Source organism: Drosophila bipectinata, chromosome 3R (assembly GCF_030179905.1).
Source record: "Drosophila bipectinata strain 14024-0381.07 chromosome 3R, DbipHiC1v2, whole genome shotgun sequence".
Lineage (NCBI taxonomy): Eukaryota > Metazoa > Arthropoda > Insecta > Diptera > Drosophilidae > Drosophila > Drosophila bipectinata.
The window spans coordinates 14,199,489-14,218,409 of NC_091739.1; the positions used below are offsets into that span (position 1 = coordinate 14,199,489).

Sequence of the window (18,921 nt, forward strand, 5' to 3'; positions counted from 1 at the left end):
TTTTTATAAATAATTCTAGTCATGATATAACTTTTTTCTGATGCAACAAACACTAATTTCTTCAAGTGTACCAACTGCTGGTAGTGTCGTACCCAAACCTATAAAAAATATTTAGTATGGAGTACAGCAATTATTGAATATTGCCTTCATACAATATTGTCATAAAAATTGTTGTGCCATGTTAAATGAATTGGTAAATATATTTTTTATTTCCTAATGATATGACATCTCACACCTTGAGTGCTTCTCCATACATACCAATTAACTAATGATTAAAAATTAAAAAAAAAAAATAGCATTATGTACAGAAGCTATGAAATAATTAAAATTGTAGGCCTCAGGCTTCTCTCTATAAATTACTTGCGGTTAATAAACTCTTACTTTTAGTTCGGGCCAAAAACTTTTTCCATTTAACTTTGTAGCTCCCGAGCCCCAATGCCTTGAAACGTTAACATTTTTTTATTAACTGCTGATGGAGACCACAATTCCGGAAAGTTAACGAACTAGCCGGAAAGAGGAATGTTTTGTGGGTGCTGACCAAATTTTTGAGGCAACCAATAATGTTTGGCTTTCTGTGGAATCTGTTTAATTTTGTTTCTGGACTGGTCAATTATTCTTTCTCTTTGGCAGTTGAGACTATGGTTTGTTATGAACTTTTCATAAAATTGGCTGAAAACTTAGCATGATAAAAATACTCTTATGGTAGTAAAATCTTTACAGTACTAGTCATATCTAGAGTTATTTATTTAGGTAATTTTATGGACTTACATTATAATATATTTTACAATAAATGTATTTAAGAAAACCTTTTAAAAGAGTAACCAAAGTTCTTCATAGTATTCCCTGAAGACGATTCTGCCATTCCACAATTTAGATGAGTTTTCTGGAGGCCCCAAGGCCCTTGATTCGGGGTCGAGTCATCGAAGGAGGACGGAGGAGGACGCTGTGTGTGGCTTTTTCTTTTAAATTTGTTGTTTTAAAAAGTTTTTTCTTGTAGATGAAATTTTGATGAGCCGTGTTATCAAAAGCAACTTTTTAGTGGCCTTCTTTCCAGGCTAAATGATTTTGTTGTTTTCCTCTGGCTCCGTTGTGGTTATTTATTTTGTTTTTTTTCGCTTTGGTTTGGGGGAGTCTAGAAAATGTTCAATTTGGGGCTGACGCGCGCCGAGTGGGAATATTATCCGGACTTAATGAGATTACCTGCCGGTTGTAAATTTTTGTGGACTTAATTTTTGCTTTCGCACCTTTTGCCCGCCCTTTCAGCGTCTTTTGGGTTTTCGAAACTTTACAGTTTTCTACCATGACATTTCAATTAAGTTTGCCACCATCCTGAATCTCCAGTCCCGCCTCCACATCCTGTCCGGGGGCTATATAAAATCCAGAGCTAAATTTGCTCACGTCGCAGCTCCTGGATACTTTTATGCTTGACTCTGATTCTCGAATCGGGATTGCCCTGGCCTGGTCCTCTCTGGCCGGGTCTCTGATGCATATCGCATCTAATCTTGCATCTAATAAGCATTTTCAATCAACTTTTATGCTTGCGCTGTAAAACGTAATCGACCTTACCGTCACGCCCCCTTCTCGTATACTCCGTTTCCCAGGAGTCCATGGGAGCCATGCATGGATATCCGAGTATATACATACGTTGCACAATAACTTAATCCGTAAATTTTATTTTAAAAATCCCTAAAAACCGCTCCACCGGGATTTACTCGGCAATGGCTGGAGCGATAAATTGAAACCCAACGCCCTGTATTCCTCCGCTCCACTTCAATTTCTGGGATGTGAGGAACTGGGCGTTTGAAGTAGACACGTGGAGTTAGAGGTCGATTTCCGTCCGTTTCGGCCTATTAGGTGGGCGAGCATTTTCAGCGAAATTCATCTGGGCCATCAAAAATCAGGGGGAGCTGGAAACAGTGGGGTGAGTCTTTCTTCTAAAATGTTTATTCTATTTATAAAGTTTTATTTAAAACAAAAAAAGAAAGACATTAAAAATAATTTCGACTTGATGGCAAAGACCTTTCCTTAACATATTTTATTAAAGTTTAATTTAATTCTTAGCTTGGTACACTGTGCCTTAAAGTTATAGAACAAACCTGTGTACCTCTTTCGTTACAATTTTGTTTCCATTTTTTTTTTGGGCTGACTCAACGATATCTAAAGTGGGCGGAAGTGGGTTGGGGTTATATGGGTTTGAAGCACTGGGGTATTTTTAAAAATCGACAACCATTTTGTTGTTTTTATTTATCCCTTTCACCAATTTGATGCGTTCCGTTTGATTATTTTGCGTGCGTGAGGGACCCGAAGAAAAAACAAATTTATTTTCCAGCCACACACCACAAGTGGCTGCTGTTGCTATTGCTCACTCACAAGAACCCTCATCCAATATCCCCATTCCCATTTCCATCCATGTCCATATCCAGAATCCACGTCCTCTTCATTTTCATCAGCATTCCCAGATCCAGCTCCAGCTCCAACTGAAAAATCGTGTTTATCCTCCAGAAGGCAGCCACTTGAGTTGGCATCGCGTTGCGCTTCGTTGGCCGTAATAACACGCTTTGATAATTTTCATGGCCGCCTACCAAACCCACAAACGCCATCCTTCAGAGTGCAGAGAAAGAAAATATATGCCTGATAGCTGTTCTATAGTATATCATTGAAGCTTTGTTTTCAAACCAATTCGAGTAATTAGTTGAGAATAGATTTGAAAACTAACTGGTTTGGTTAGATAAGTTTCTAAAATCATTGCCTTAAATTTATTTATATTTTTTGCAAATTGATATATAAATTCTATAATTTATAGTCTTCAATGACAAGCATTCTATCACATTCTTTATTCATTCTAATGACAAGGAATTATAAGCATTCTTCTAAGCATTAATCTTTAGTAAGCTGCACTCATAGGTTTCTTGAGCCACTTGAGTTGGTTAGGTTTAGTAGGTTTAGGAATAGGTTTCTTTATAAACTAAATAATTTTCTGAGTAGGTTTTCATTCCGATAAATATTTCTCCCTGTGCACTGATGGGCTTCGTTTAACTTTATTTGAATTTATACCCGCATTGGCTCCAGTTTCGAACTCCAAAACCCCGCCCCAGTATGGTTCTATCAAAATTCAGGACATGCCTGGCCGGTTCGCTTATCCTTTCGCTCGTTACCGAGCGTATCCATTTTGCTTGGTTAATGGACATGAAAATTAAACCCGGGCCTCGGGACTCCTGCCCCATTTCCTCATCCACCTCAAGATCCGCCTCCCTCGCCATTCATCATGTCGTGCACCTTTTCCGGTGTTGTAACAGATTTTATGCCTGACGACGCCATTTTGCCTTGGTCCTAGATTTAATGTGAAATTTAAAGTAAGGTGGTGGCGGTGGGGGTATAGACTTTTCGGATTCCAAGCCATAGGATACCGATACCCATTGGCAGGGCAATAAAATAAATATGCCATTTGGCAATCCTGGTCTGCATATTCCGCCATTGGCAGCTGTGCAGAAATGCAAATTTCCGCCAGGCAGTCGGCAGACAAACTGAAAGTTAGAAGCAAGCTTACAGTCACAATTACCATATAAACGGATATTTATTGTCACTGGCCGCCGCATGCGACAATTGCCCTTCCACCAGCCACCCCACACCAAAATCATGCTGCCCCCTCCCATCCAGCTATCCAGCTCTCCCGGAGCATTTATGGCAGCGCTTTGCGATTTTATGGTTTTATAATGTACGTCGCTGATTATCGCGCATGATATGCGAATTAAATTTTTACAATTTGCCAAATGCAAATACACTCTGGAAGCCGCCATTGGCTGGCTGCCTGGTTGGCTTTAACCCTCCGCCGGCATCGCCATCCATTTTAATGGCCAGTCGAACGGAACGAGGACAAACGAATTTCAATAATGATTCAATTTTAATTCGAGCGGGCTCTCCACTTTGCATTCGCTGTTCGATGGCTCACGGAAGGGGCTGGGGAGGCAGGGGACCCATAACCGTCTCCGGTCGACTCTTAATGGAAATCGAATGCAATCGGCTGGCTAAGCGCTCAATTAGCGGTCCCGAGACATTCGCTTCTATAAGCGGTCTGCGCCAATCATTTCTCACATATCAAAGGCTTGCGATGGTGACTGACAGAGGGGCTTAGGGGCTAGCGAAAGGGGCAGTGCGTGATGGGGTTCCCAAATGCGGGCAGCTGATGTAATATTCCCAAGCCGGGCATTATTGAGACAGAATCAGAGTGCCAGCATTCACGATTCAAAGTGGGCCATATCTAAACGAAACCACGAAATATGGAAGATATATGGTAGAAGTTTATGTTTTAAAGAGGTGAACAAATACTTTAGATATAATAAGGTTAAAAAATGTTTAATGCTTAGTAGTTTCATAGTTTCCGATGATTAATGAAAAGATGTAGACTCTTCAGTGCACCATATTTTCATACCAGGTGTTATTCAAAAACAAGGGATAAACAAGGGATTTCTTAAATTCCTTGTTATTATTGAATAATTTAAAGAAATTGACAAAAAACGTATCCTAAATTTTTATTATATGTTTTAATTCAGATTAGGAAATCGATTTATAAATCTTTTAAGGTATTCGGCTCAAAGATTGAATAAACCATAATAAAGATATATGTACTTCTCAAAATGGTATTCATGTCCTGCGATTCTTCAATATTTTAAAAGGGGCTATAGAGAAAGGGGACAGGGAAATTTAAAAAAAAGGGATCACCAAAAGTTTTTAGATTTTAATCCAGATTGATGGGAAATAAATATACAATTCTTTTAAGGTATTCGTCTCGAAGGACAGATAAATAATGAGAAAGATAGAAGCTTTAGAGATAGGTAGAGATGGTATTGCATCTCGTAATGCAATACTAAAATTTTCTTTAATTTTTCTGCATATCATACACAAAATTAACACTTTATCCAGATTGCACTCAATGCAGATAGTCATATATATTTGGACGTAAATCCTTTCAACACATAAGCAAGTTTGTTGTCAATGGCTGGCGTCATACTGGGGTTTTCCATTTCCGGTGGTCGCCACAGTCGCCAAGTTTACGCCAATTTTTGATGGCCTTTGGCAGCAGCAGTAATATTTTCTGAAAACCAAACTCAATATTCAGAGCACAGCGAAAATTTCAATATTTTGCTTTTTGTTGTTTTCAATTTACGAACATTGAACATCAGCGAAACGTGTCGCGTTCCCTTGGATTTCGTTTATGGCAACCAGGACGGACGGAATGGGGCAGAAAGTTATGATGTGCCCCCACCTAGAAAGAAACAGAGTTGGATGTCATATCGGACGCGGGGATTTGGTCTGCTCATGCAGAATTGGAATGCACGGACCCAGACAAAGCCACAGATACAGATACGTTTGCAGAGACAGATACGGGTGTGGATACGGGCAGTGACGGCCCACACACATGTGTGGATGCGAATAAAGAATGGAAATACATGTACATAAATTTTAAATTTTGTATTTCATTTTTTCCCCCTGTAAGGCAAAATACATGTGTTTCCATTCCCACCACGCCCCTTCCCATGATTATTATTTTTTGTTTTTTTTTTTTGGGTGCATATCATGATCCCTGCAAATAAGCGAATAAAAAACGTAAAAAATAAGAATTCAGAAGCAGAAAAAAAAACTGAAAAAACCCCAATGAGAATAAGCAAATCGAAAAGAATAAGCAGCAGCGACTGCGAAAGCGGAGGAAATATTGTTATTGCTCATGCGACATGCATAACCAAAGAGCTCTGCTCCGCTCCGCTCCACTCCGGCTGGGCGATCCCTCCAACGACCCCCCTTTAGAGACCAAGTCGTCAGACCAACCGGAGCGCGGAGGAGTCCGTCCAACTGCAAAATACAAAAAACACAAAAAATATATCTATAAAGCTGCAACTTGTGCGGCGGTCCGCTTGTGCCCCAAAATGCTGCCAAGGGAATAACAGTGGCTTAAGAATTGAATATTTTAGGCAATTTTAAAAAAGGTTAGCCAGGTTATTTTGGTGTATCCTTTTTCTAAAAATATTTATAAAGAAACACCCATTATGTCAGGAAAGGAAGATATTTCTTTTAATAATTTTTTCTCTTTAGTTAACTTACTTATCCAAAAGATTTTATATATACTGTAAGTAGTAGATTTCCTGAATAGTATCTATTTGATATTTTAAGGAGCTTATATCTAAATTTATTTAAAAAAAAATCTCTTTTTAAAAACCTTAACTTACCACTGTGCCACTGTGATGCGACCCTGGGGCACCTGGAATGGGCAGGAAGGGGGCTCTGAATGTGGACTGCGAGGAGGCTAGCACTTCGAGAGCTCGTCACATGCAAAACAACGACAATGACACGCCGCGGGGCTATACATATAGAAGGCAGAAGGCCGGGGATCAGGAATGGGATCTGAGCTGGCAATGGAATGGGGGGATGAGGATGAAAATGGACGCCATGCTCTGCGTCAGCTCGTGTCATCGTCATCGCGCCATCGTTGACAAATGTTGGAAAAACAAATTTTATACTTGTTTTCTCGGTGTTTTCCCTTATTATTATTTTCTGTGTTTTTTTTATTTTAGTCTCTGTTTGGCCGGGTTTATTTTGCTGTTTTATTTTTCACAGCGCTGCAAAATATGCCACCGTGTGTGCTTGGGTGTGGGGCAGAGTATGGGGGTGGTGATGGATAGTGCGGCGGCTGCTGTCAGTCGCCGGGCTTCGCCGTTTGCCCAGAGAGATATATATTCCAAGATATTAGTCATAAAACGGGCACAAAAATATATATACCTACCATACATATATAAATTCATTTGGGCATGCAGCACCGCCCCCAAGGAACCACCTCTCCACGTGTCGCTGCCCCCGTCCGGGAGTTATGAAGATGGCGGACAGGTCGTGCCGGGTTTTTATGCGAGCGACACTCTCCGCGTCCTCCATCAAATGGGAAACCTAATTTTCTAGGGTAATCCGGCACAGTCCGCCACAGCAGCCACCAACATAACGGAAACTGAAACCGGGGTAGTACACCTACGAAGTATACTATACGTACATGCAAACATAAATTATGCAGATCCTGCAAACGTGCTTAGATGACATTTTTCCCAAGGACCGGAGATGTGGTGCGTCCATAAAGGTAACACAACCAAGCAAACAAACATATATGTTTGAGGTGGTAGTTGGGGGGGAGTGGGGGATGGATCATTTACGTAATGCTGCCAGAATGCCACAAACATCAACCGACACCAACTGCATAAAAAGTTTTTCGCGCAAATAGCAAAATGGTCAAAAGGACAACGAGGATACCAGAGTCCAGAGTACAGAGTCCTGAGTCCTGAGTCCTTATGCCATGGCCTGTTTATATGCTCCAGCATGCCCGGCATGTCCAGCCATTTGGCTTATCCTTGATGAAACTAATCCCAACTTTGCCATTTTTATATGCATGTATTTCTGCGAGTGGCCCACAAAAAACTTTTTTTGCCCAATCTTTTTACGACTTCATTTGACAGCATCCTCCTTCAACGGGACAGAAACGTAACGGAACGAAACGAGAGCAGCATGAAAAGTAATAAGTCACCGAGTCACGACAAATGCCACGCCCACTGCATACACCCACTTAGAGGCAAACACACACACTTCTATATGTTGTGCCAACTATATCTAACTTTTTCCTGTCCACCCAGAGATCTGCAGTTTTTTTTTGCTTTTGCTTTTAGCCGGTTTTATTTCAGCCATCGATTTGCCAGTGGATACAACACTTATTAACAAGGCTAAGAACATTTTTATGAATTTTGAGGTTTAAATACTCAGTTGGTTAAATAATGTAGGAATTTTACACATCTTAGAACCTATATTATTAAACTAAACATCCTATTATTCGTTCTAGACATCCCTTTCAAAAATAAAATTTTTTTTTTAATTTTTTCAAACCAGAAGCATTATCTAAATATCTATAGTACTTACTAAGAATTTGTCTGATAAATATTTATATTAGGCTTGAATCTAAATATTATAAACTTATTTTAAGAAAATTTCCAATCCAAATCCTTTAACCTGTTGTCCTGTGTCCTTCGATACCCAAACTCAGTGGCTTCGGCAGCTCCCTGCGCTGCAGCTGTAAATGATTTCATTGGAGCCCCACCTTAAACCAGCTAAACTTTTTTATATGCGCTTAGCCAACTGGCGCCTCTGGTCGAGTTCTCAGTGAAAGAGTCCCCACTACCAACTTGCAGCCAACTACAGTCAGTCCATCCACCCTCCCCCTCTTTAGTTAAAGCCCCCCTGCAGCAAATGATGTTCTAGCCACTCCCGACTTGGCTCCTTGCCGCTGTTTGTGCAATTTCGCGCTGGTTGCATTTCCAGTTTTGTTGCCTCGACGCTTAAAACGCGAACAAGGACTGGCAAGGCGGTGCAGTGGCCCAGGATTGAGGGGGCTGGGTGTGGAGGGTGGTTCGTCGTAAAAGCCACAGATCGCTGACAGCGCTGTTGGAGCCAAGCGAATTTCGCTGCGCGTTATTGGGCAAAGCAATTCCGGCTGCCAAGGAAGCGTAACGAAATGTTGCCAAGAACCGGGGCGAACCCTTTGCAATGTTGCACTGCGAAAAACGCAATAGAAGCCACTTGACCTCCCCCTAAGACAAGCTGACAAAGACAAAGTTTTGGTAAGGAATAATAAGAGAGCTGGGGCTAGGACATTCTGGCACACAAATACTTGTCGAGTTGTCAGGCCCGCCCCATTGCGATTGCTGATTAAATTCAAAGTAAATTTTCTGGAAACTCACCGACGTCGACGAGTTCCCCCCATTGAGGTCTCGACAATTAAGAGGCCTTTAATTGAGGCCCACCGACCCCCGGACACAACTTTTTTGATTCGCCACTGTGTATTTACATATGCGCTGTGCACATCTCGGATCTCGCATCGTAAACTTTCTTATGGGAGTTTCTAGTTTTGGCCCGGCATCAAGAATCCTCCGAGATGCGAAAAGTTCAAAACTATTTGAATCTCTGTGCCATAAAAAGCGAAGCTAAATGATTGCCCAACGCTGTCTCCAGTCGCAATTAATGTCGTCCTGTCCCTCCGGCGCCCTGTCACCAAATACGAGGCTCCTGGCCGCGACAGCAGCTGGCCCCCGTGTCGGATGAATGTGTTTTGGCATTCAGCCTATTCCGTTTTCTAATTGAACTGTCAGTGGCATGCCGCCTCCACCTTCTTTGGTCTTTTTTAGCCCTGCCATAAAAGTGTGGCCCCACAAAGTTTCCTTTCCTTTCGCTGTGCAGTAAATAAATTGAAACGAATTCAATTGGCGGCGCAATGTTTACAGGCATCGAAGACAAACAAATAAACAAACGGACGGACGGACGGAAATCGACATCATGTTGACAAACGAAAGATAAACAAATTCAAAAGTCATGGCCTCCATCTCGCCCCACTCAACTTCTTCAGTTATCAATGGCTGTCATTGGCGCCCCAGGCCATTGTCCGACTGTCCAGAGTCCGCTGTCCATTGCCGGGCACTCTCTTTTGGCGTAATAAGCTGTTTGTTTTAACGGCGCTCCACGTCGCATTTGGCCAGGCCTCTTCACCGGCGAACATAAACAAAAGTAATGGCACTGGATTCCCCGCAACGGACAAGACCACTCGAACTCCGGCAAACAGACCGAGGAAAGAAAAACACCATAACGTCATAGCCGACAACTACGACTTCATAAATTCGACTGGCGTATTTATTTATAATAATTTATTTCAATAACAACGCCGGTCGGCCATCCATCTCCCTCCCCATACATCTTTCGGAATTCGTTTTCCCCACTGACTTCATCTTCCGAAGGGGCCTGAGTGTTCGAATACCAATTTATGCATTTCAAGAACTGGGGAGCCGGCATATTTTTACAGTTTCCGATGGAATGCTTTTTGGGGAAAGTGCTTCCACCAATCGATTCGAGGGCAAAGAAAACTCCCAGCCCGGGGAATTGAATTCAAAGAGCTTACTTTACCCGAAAAGTGTGAATAAAAAAAAAGACCGACTCTGACATGATATGGTTTCCAACAGTTGTTTCCACCTGCTATCGCATTGTTAGATCTTTCATGTTTATTTAATGGCATCCAGAGACCCAACACGACATCTTTCATTATCAACCTGATTATGAACATTAGTTAAATGTTTACTTTTGTTAATCAGTTCAGTTTGTTGTTAGAGGAGAGTTTCTAATACAATATATCGGGATGTTTATGGACAAAATATGTAAAAAGAAACCATGGATTTCCATTTAGCTTCACCACTCAGGTATTCAACATTCAGGCACTGACACTGTACTTTTGGAAAAAATATCTCTCCTTCCTTTCCGGACTTCTAAAGCTTTACGGCTCCAACTACAGGTAATTCCGTACGTACCTTACGTTTTTGTTCCGTGAAATGGAAATTCGCGCTCCGAAAAGAAGGCTGTTTCCCATCCCCACCCTTTTTTCTGGCCCCGCTCGACCTTCTACCAAGGCAGGTCCCCGTGTTTTTGTGCAAGTAATTTACAGAATAGAATTCTTGATTAAATTGGAGTACATTTCGTGCTTCGTCCCGTGCCACGGCTTACTGGCGACCATCTTCTCATTTACCTAGATGGATGGTGAGCGGGGGAAGGCGGTGGGTGGCAGGGATGGCTGGCGTTAAGGTGGGCGGACCAGACCTCGCCCCAGCACCACCCACAGCACTTGGCATATAAAATGGAGCCGACGTCAGAGCCGTTTGAAGAATATTTGCTGCATATTGAAGGAACCGAAAGACCCTTACCCTTACCTGGCACTGCCCCTTCCCCCAGTGAGCCTTTGCCCTTTGCAAATCCACGCCCACCCCTGGCTTTTCCGCCCTTTTCTGCTCACCTGAGTTTGCTGAAACATGCGAAACTTATTTTGCAAGTTTTATGTCGACGTCGTCGAGCAGCAGCTTTTATTTTTTTGTTTCGTTCTTTTCTCCTTTTACATTTTTTGCCCTTTTTCCAGTTTTTCACATTTGGCTCTTTCTCTGGCTCAAATTACAAATGCACTGAAAGAAAATTATGGACTAGTCATAAATTTTAATATACTTGAAAGGCTTACCTACCAGGCTTGCCTTTACAGTCTTCATTGTTCTGCGAGCCACTCTTATTGTAAACCTTTCTTTTATTTAATTAAAAATATTATAGCAGTGTAAGGCATGCATAAAATTGTCGGCGAAAAAACTTAGAAACCCAGCCCGATTGGGGCAGCCAAGCAGGATCCACACCCTCCGGCACATCCACATCCACATCAACATCCTCAAACTCAACCTCAACCTCATCCATATCCAAAGCCACATCCACGCCCCTGGCTCGAATTGCATGGCAAGATGCCATCGCCATTTGGCTGGCTGAATCGCTGGCAGACGATGGCTATAGCGATGGCGATGGGAACCCAAGCATAAAATAGAATTTCTAACCAGCGAGCAGCCAGAAGCGGCTTAAAGCATTCCCATTTCAAGGATTAAATGAGTTCAAGTCGGGAGCGAGGGAGGCGGAACGGGTTTATCTTGGGTCCCAGCCTCGCATAACTCAGTGGCAGTTATGAGGCCCAGGGACAGAATTCAGAAACAGATGCTTAACAAAAATATATAAAAACTGCACAAGACACACCAAGATAAATTTTAGAAAACGATATTTAAAAAATGACCTTAAAAGGGCTAACGATTGAATCACATAAAGATAGATATTTATTTTTTCTCCGAGTGCCCGGGAGATTGTAGACTACGTAGGCCAATCTTTAAGAACAAACATCGATAATGCGTAGGATCAGAGGTATCCGAGCAGGGTCAGGATGTCATTGTTTCTCGAGATGCGCGCACCAAATACGCTGCGGGATAAACGACCTCGAGGCAAACCGCGCTGCACCGGCACAAAGGCGTTTGTTATGGTCATTAATGCTTTTATTGGCCCCGAAACAGACCGAGACTCTGAAACTGAGAAACTGAAACCCAGAAGTTGAGTAGAAAACCCTGGCGAGGGCATGAAATATGAAATTTGAATCCTTTCGGCAGTGTCGAAGGTCATCCGGCAGCAATAAATTTGATCGAAACTGTGCTCTCGTTTTCATTCGAAATCTGTCCCAGGGTCATTGGCTTGACCTCTTTTTTTTATGGCCTATCGCAGTTATGCGAGGACATTATGAAATCCCTGGGAATCCAAGGCAGATCGAACTCTTTACCCGGCTGGAGACCAGGTTGTTGCTGGGCCAAGTTGCTGCCGCTTCTCCTTTTCCGCATAAAGTAATGCGATTAATGCAGAACATGCCCGAACTCTGAACTCATCATCATAAAATCGGAGCAACGACAACTACACACGCCTCACAGGATGGTTTGGGTGATAGACGGTGGGTGGAGCTAGTCCCGAGTCAAATTAGTGCGATTCCAGATGAGACCCCGCATAACCCCATCCACGCTGTTTCCATTCACTGGGGCCGATAATAGCAATGAAGTAGAAAATCCCGAAAAGCTCTGGAGCGCATAATGATGAGAAGATGGGCATTCGGGAATGGAATGACAGGAGAGTCTGGAGTGGGAGGATATCCACGGAGGGGGCGGATGGGCCCGGGATAATGCCCGGCATCTGAAATGCCAACGAAACGGAAAACTAATTCCGTCGTTTGTGTCTTAAATGGCGAGGCCGAAAACAAAAGCTGGTTTGGCGGGGAGCACAGTGGATTGGGTGCGTGGGGGAAACCTAATTAGCTAACAGCCCTCCGACAGTGAATCCTAAGAAATCAGATACAAGAAATTATATATTGAAATCCTGAAGCAAATATTTCGGGTTGGTCTTTGTGAGCTATAAGTTAGTGAAATATTAAAATGAGTTCGTTTAGCAGTATTAAATATTATTAATATTTTTCTAAGTTAAAAACCCCTATTTTCTTTCAAAAAAAGAAACCAATCTCTACCACTGTACAGGAGAGTTTTCCAAGCCAAGGCACGTCTTTACTTCGAGGTTGGGACTTTTCCGGGATAAACGTTTTCCAATAAAAATACGGCTTTGGTAGTGGCCCGGAAATTCGGTTTTCGTCAGCCTCCTGTACGGCCTGTGTGCCGGAATCCTGCCAATCTCAATCTCAATCGCCGTCCCAATACCAGTTCCTGGCGGCCCCAATCCCGATGCTATCGCGTTCGATTGTTGATGGAAGCTGCGGGCCAGGATGTCGGTCGGAGGTCGAGGTGGCACACGATGGGGCATTAAATTGTATTAAAATGCGCAACGCACACACGTCTATGGGCTCTACTAGCTAGTGGGCTCTACCAACCCCAACACCCACTCACGCCCCGAAAAGTGGTCCCTGAGCGCCTTGGCTAAAAGACGGCATTTATTTTTAGTCGCCGTCGCCGGTGAACACGGCCAAAGTTTTTATAGAAAGGGACGCCGGGGGACCGATGTCGTCGGATTCCTGAACAAATGGTATTTTATTTATTTTTATTGGCAAATGTCAACGAGGCGTCGCTTCCTTTGTTGGCCGCTGAGTTTTAATTCTGGCAAGGGTCTTCGTCTCCGTATCCGTCTCCCGGTTTATTGCCAGCCCCATGGAATAGTTTCGCTAATGTATTTCGGTCTTCACATTAAGACCAAAGAGCACACTTCACCAGCGATTCACTTTGAATTTGATTTGATTTTCGGTTAAAAGTTGAAATTGTTTTGGCAATTTTTAAGTAGCAGTAGGGAGTTTATTGTTTGGTTGCAGCTTTGCTTTGTTTATTATTTAAAATTATATAAAAACAATGAAAGAGTTTAAAAATATATTATATATCCACTTAAAACACTGCTATTAAATGGAATAAAATATGGTTTTACTTTTGATTGAATTTTAAAAAGGTAGAGTTTAAGCTAAAAAATATTTAAGACAAAAAATGAAAGTCATTAGAATCTGAATTTGAATTAATTGTTTATACATTTTGGGTTTTTATCTTGATTTAATAAAATAATAATGACTTAATAAAGCTGAAGTTTTATTATCAATTTTAACAAAAAGCCTTAATTCAAATATATTTTTATGAAGAGAATGTTTTAAATGAAACTAATACATTTTTAAAAATTAATATAAAGTGGCTTTACTTATCCGTTCCCTTGGATTTCTGTCCAATACAATTTTACAAATTTAAATAAATATTTTTTTATTCACAAAAACAAATTTAATATTAAAAATTTTAACTAAAAGTGATCATTTTTTTTCAACTTTTAGCTGAAATTCCCAAACAAAATGCCGTCGGCTGTCAGCCATACAAATTCATGGCGCAGCTGAAGAAGAAGAAGAAGCAGTCCAGAGCGGAATTAATGAAGCGCCATCATGGCCCAGTCGAGCAAGAAGAAGATGTAGCAGGCAGCAGCAGAATTCCATTGGAATGTGTGAGATTGGGCTGCGTCGACAGCGCTGCCAGCGTCCACGGCAGCCATCATGGATGTGAAAGAGAGCGTTGCCCCTCTCGCTCGTGCCCACGGAGGTATGCGACTTCGGAGCGGCCATGCCTGGCACTCACCTGCGACGGCGGCTGTTGTGAAGTTCTTGCGACGTGAGCGAGCGATTTTCGGGGCTTCCGAAATTCAGAAAACCAAACAGGACCAGCTGCAGGATGGCCAGAGGAACGAGGGGTGCGTTTGTGCGGCCCAATTTTATCCAGAGTCTCTGCGACTGCGTTGTTCTGCAAAATAAAATCTACAAAAAAGGAGAAAACATCTAGGGGTAAGTGAAGAATATTAGGGGTTGTTCGCCCGAAAAAGGGATGGAAGTATCCTGTGGATGCGCAGAAAGTTGATACACAAACCAAATAGTTGATGTCACCGCTAAGCTACTAGAACAGTTAGGCCAATTGGACGGCTAACTAAGCTTATAAGAATTCCATAGAATATTTTATTTTGAATAAAAGTTAAAAACTTATTCCGCTTTTTAAATTTTTTAACAGTTTTTTGTGCTTGAATATTTACATTTATTTTTTGTGAGAAACTGAAACCGCAAATTATTCAAAAACCCAACTGCTCTCTTGCTTACCAATACATCCAAAGGAGGACGCTCTCTTCCAATTGGACTTTTGTCAGTGTGTGCGTGACTTCTCTCTTAGCTTGGCTCTCTTAAGAGCCACTTTTTGCGCATGTATTGGTGAGAAAACTCGCTTTGTGGACTCTCTTTTAGCTTAACTTTCTCTTCCGCTGCCTGCACCTGTTCACGTGGCGCTCTTTATCGAAGCCACACTCTCCCAGGGTTTGTTTTTCTTTTTGGCGCGTTGGCCTGGCCTGGCTCCCCAATGTTTTTGTTTGCCTCAGAGCTCGCCCTCCATAGTTTTTCTCTCTTCACGCTCCCCAGTGACAGTTGCCATTTGCTTATTGGACGCCACTGCACTTTTCCCAGCTCCTTGCCCCGCACGCTCCGTGCCTCTTGCCACGCAGCTTGAAATCTTGTTAGAATTTAATAGAATCTCAAAAGTCCTGCGCAAGTTTCGCTGCTTTGGGGAAATGCAATTTCCTCTTTTTACGATACCTCCTTAGCCATTCTTTTTCGCTGGGTTTTTCCGAGCTTTTCCACACGCCTTGCTATTCGCCTTTTTTGGGCTTGCATTCATTTTTTTCTGGCGGGGGTCTGAAGGATGCTGGAGCGGAATATAATAAGTTTTTCGCTCGCTTGGCAACAAAGTTGGATGCATTGTGGGTGGCAAATGCCAAACAATGGCAGTGCTCTGCTTTTCGCTGATAAGGATGATTGGGGCAATCGCACAGCACAACAACAATGTTGATCAGCATCCGAAGAGAGAGAAGTAAGAAGCAATTCCCAATCGGCTGTTATTCCAATTGGATATTGTCAAGAGGGTTCGTGTCTCGACTGAAAGTGGAATACCATTAAGGTCAAATTAATCGAAATCGGCCATTATCGAGCGGCATTATAATAACAAAGGTCCAGGGACAAGGGCGGCGAAATCGAGATAACGTCCCGATTGCATTTCCATTCGTCACAGTTTCCAGTTTCGCGCCTTCACCCACAATACTCACAATCAGAAATGAATTTCTTACAACACGTGTGGAAATGTTTAAATATATCTCGTTGTTTGTTATTGAAACAATGCGCCTACACAAACATTTACGTATATTCCATGGTGTGTTTTCGCTTTTTGTTTACTTTGCACATTTGAATAGAGTGACTATCGAGCGAAGAGGTCAAATTTATTCATGACCTTCAGGGCTTGGAGAAAATAGCGTTAAAATTTACAAAAAAAAATTTTAAATTTATTTTAAAAATAATTAATATTCATTGATTCCAATATTCCTTTTTATGTCATTCAATTGCCTGTAAATAACAATTAAAATTGAACACTTTGTATAAAAACGGGTTCGAACGCGTATGTTAGCCTCCTGAAACCAGTTGGCATTTAATTGGCCACAAATCCTTATCCTTAGCTTGTAAAACATAAATGCCAAACAAGTAGGTGCAAAGGACAATGAATAAACCGGGGAAACACTAAAAGCTTAAGACCGAAATCAATCTGTAAATTGGCGCAGATATCCCCGGCAAGGGGACATAAATCAAGGGGACCAGTTACTCGCCGGACGGAAGATGAAGCCACTTGACGGGATTCCCAACTGCCGGTGGAGGAGGACTAGCAGCGGCGGACGTCATAATCGTTTCAGTGACAAAGCATAAAATTTGAGTTTTACGATTTAACTGGGCCATAAAGCAACCAATTAGTGTCACTGCCAAAGACACTCGCTGGAGAGGGGCAGTGCTGCCACGGGGGCGTGGCAGTGCGTGTGGATTGAATACCTGCCCTGCCTACGGTTATGAGTGTGAAATTCGTTTAATTGCTTTATGATAATTCTGACAGCTCATTAAAAAAAGTCAAGAAAGCTTGAGAGGAAAACTTTTACTGAGCTCCTGTATTTGCATTTTCACTGAAATTGTTCGCCAGTTGTATCTGGTAGCGTTTTCCGTTCAAGTGGCTTTTTAAGGAGCTGCCTAATATACGACTTCCCCTCAGCCACAATACTGGGAGCTGGTAGCTTCCAGTACCAGAACCAGAATCTGAACCGGGCCCACGGTAGGGAGTCATAAAAGTGACGACAATTTCGTTTTATTTTTTATGACAAGCGTCGCCTGCGGTCTCCACTGCCTCGCCCCGGCCAGGTGTGTCCTCCGATTCGCATGTGTGAGGGGGTGGGGCTGTTCTCCCTCCACCTGGCAGGTGAATAATTTTCATTGCCGTAAATCACTGTGTCAATTGTTGCCGTAATGGCCGTCCAATGGATGTACACCAAAATGGAGACATCGAAGAGGATTTATAGTCAGGGAAGCGATATGGAGGGGTTGTTCAAAATTATATTTACATGCTTAAGGCGTATGAGGAAGAAAAACGTGATACTGTCAAGGGTTTTCCAAATTTTGATTGATTTTAATGACTTTTTTTTAATTAAAATAAGTTAGTAAATTATATTAAGCATGCTTTTAAAAGTTTGCAATTAAAATCAGAATAAATTCCTTATCGCAATCAAGTCCGCGCTATGCCAAATGCATTAGGGCCTTGAGGCCACAACTAATTGCATTGCCAATTATGAGTTATGGCCACAACGAAGTCGGCCTATCAAATCGATTGCAAGTTGGCTGGGAAAGAGCCAGCAGCAAAGATACCAACCGGCAGCGGTAATGTTTATTTGAAAATCAATCTTCATTCGAAGTGCGCGTTCCCGGCTTCGGCACCTGAGCCGGGTCCTCCGCCTCCTCCTGCTGCTCCACCTCCTCCTCGGAAACTCCTTGAATAAATAAAATGGCCAGCAGGCCGAACTGGGTGCAGGAAATTTCAAACAAACACCGAAAGCCGACGAGCATGGAGAACCCCGAGGTGAGTTGGATAAACAAAAATGAAGAATGTTCGCTGATTGACATTATCCGGTGCACACGCAGTCGGGAATAGTAATTGGGGAATGCATTTCCATTCCGAACCCATATCCTCATACAAGTTTCCCAGCCCGCACCTGTACTGTACCCAATCCCATTCAGGGTTTCCGCTGCGGCCATATTCCCAGTCCAAAACCCAGTCCCAGGGGCGAGTGGCAAGTATCTGTAGTATCTGGGTATATGCAGCGGCAATATCTGATTAACATGGATGTCCAGCGTGGAGAGCAACCGGGTTTATTAAGCCATAAATTAAGCGAGAATGCTTCTGTAGTTTTTTGATGGATTGCTGCTGTCACTTTTAAGCTCCGACTCTGAAATGAAACCAAACTATTTGTGCTGCCCCATCGCTTTTTGCTTTCAGCGCTTCCAGCTAAAAAAAAAAGAAAAGAGCGCAGCAAAAAAATTATTTAATTTAACTAAAAGCTTTTCTAGCAGCTGCTGTCGTTTCCCCATTTTCCACTCTATTTTTTTCCGGTGCATTCCTTGACAAAATGAAATATTTAAAGGCCGAGGGAAAAAACAAAATCGAGGCTAGGAAACTTGAAATATTTTCCGCAGTCCGCATTATCGCAGAGTGTGTGTATCTGTGTGAGTGTGTATCTTTGAAATGTCTAAAAGCATTTTTCCTCTGTAGTTTTCTTTTCTGGTGCTTGCCAGTCCGTCTTGCCAGCTCTTTGTTGTTTTCCCTTGTCTATTTTATATTCTTTGATTTCGTTGAGTTTTCCATTTCCAATGGCATGCCCTAGAGGCTACAATTACAGGGAGAAAAAATTATATTTAAAAATTATACAGGATACATTGAAATTAATTTTTATTTTTAATTATTTAAGATTTTTTTGCTTGAAAAACAACTATTTCTTGTAATATCTTTTTGGAGGTAGAACCTTAAATCTATTTTTTTTTCCAAGTCCATATCCTCATCATGACAATGGTTGTCCTTTGTGCCATCTATTTTGTTTTTCTTTTTGCCAATTTTTGTATCCCCTCCCCGCCCTCTTGGCCATTTCCCAGATACACCTTCTCAC

General features: G+C 42.1%; 1 protein-coding gene and 1 long non-coding RNA gene across 13 annotated transcripts in view; one reads left to right on the forward strand and one right to left on the reverse strand.

Moving 5' to 3' along the window:
• The window catches only part of LOC122321574 (uncharacterized), a 90,729-nt gene that overhangs the window by 9,605 nt on the left and 62,203 nt on the right, over positions 1 to 18,921 (forward strand). For 3 of the 12 annotated variants that reach the window (XM_070280860.1, XM_070280859.1, XM_070280863.1), the window contains exon 1: positions 17,631 to 17,840. In XM_070280860.1, the coding sequence (XP_070136961.1) occupies positions 17,766 to 17,840 (75 nt within the window). In that variant the 5' untranslated portion in view covers positions 17,631 to 17,765. Of the gene's footprint in view, positions 1 to 14,203; positions 14,702 to 17,629; positions 17,841 to 18,921 lie in introns of those variants that run through there. The other 9 variants (XR_006246147.2, XR_011443052.1, XM_070280862.1 and 6 more) reach the window with 6 other exon arrangements.
• LOC138926664 (uncharacterized) lies at positions 854 to 6,969 on the reverse strand. Its single transcript, XR_011443276.1, has 4 exons — positions 6,776 to 6,969; positions 1,567 to 1,907; positions 1,201 to 1,508; positions 854 to 1,132 (listed from the first exon to the last, which is right to left on the reverse strand). It is a non-coding gene; the product is annotated as an uncharacterized lncRNA (long non-coding RNA).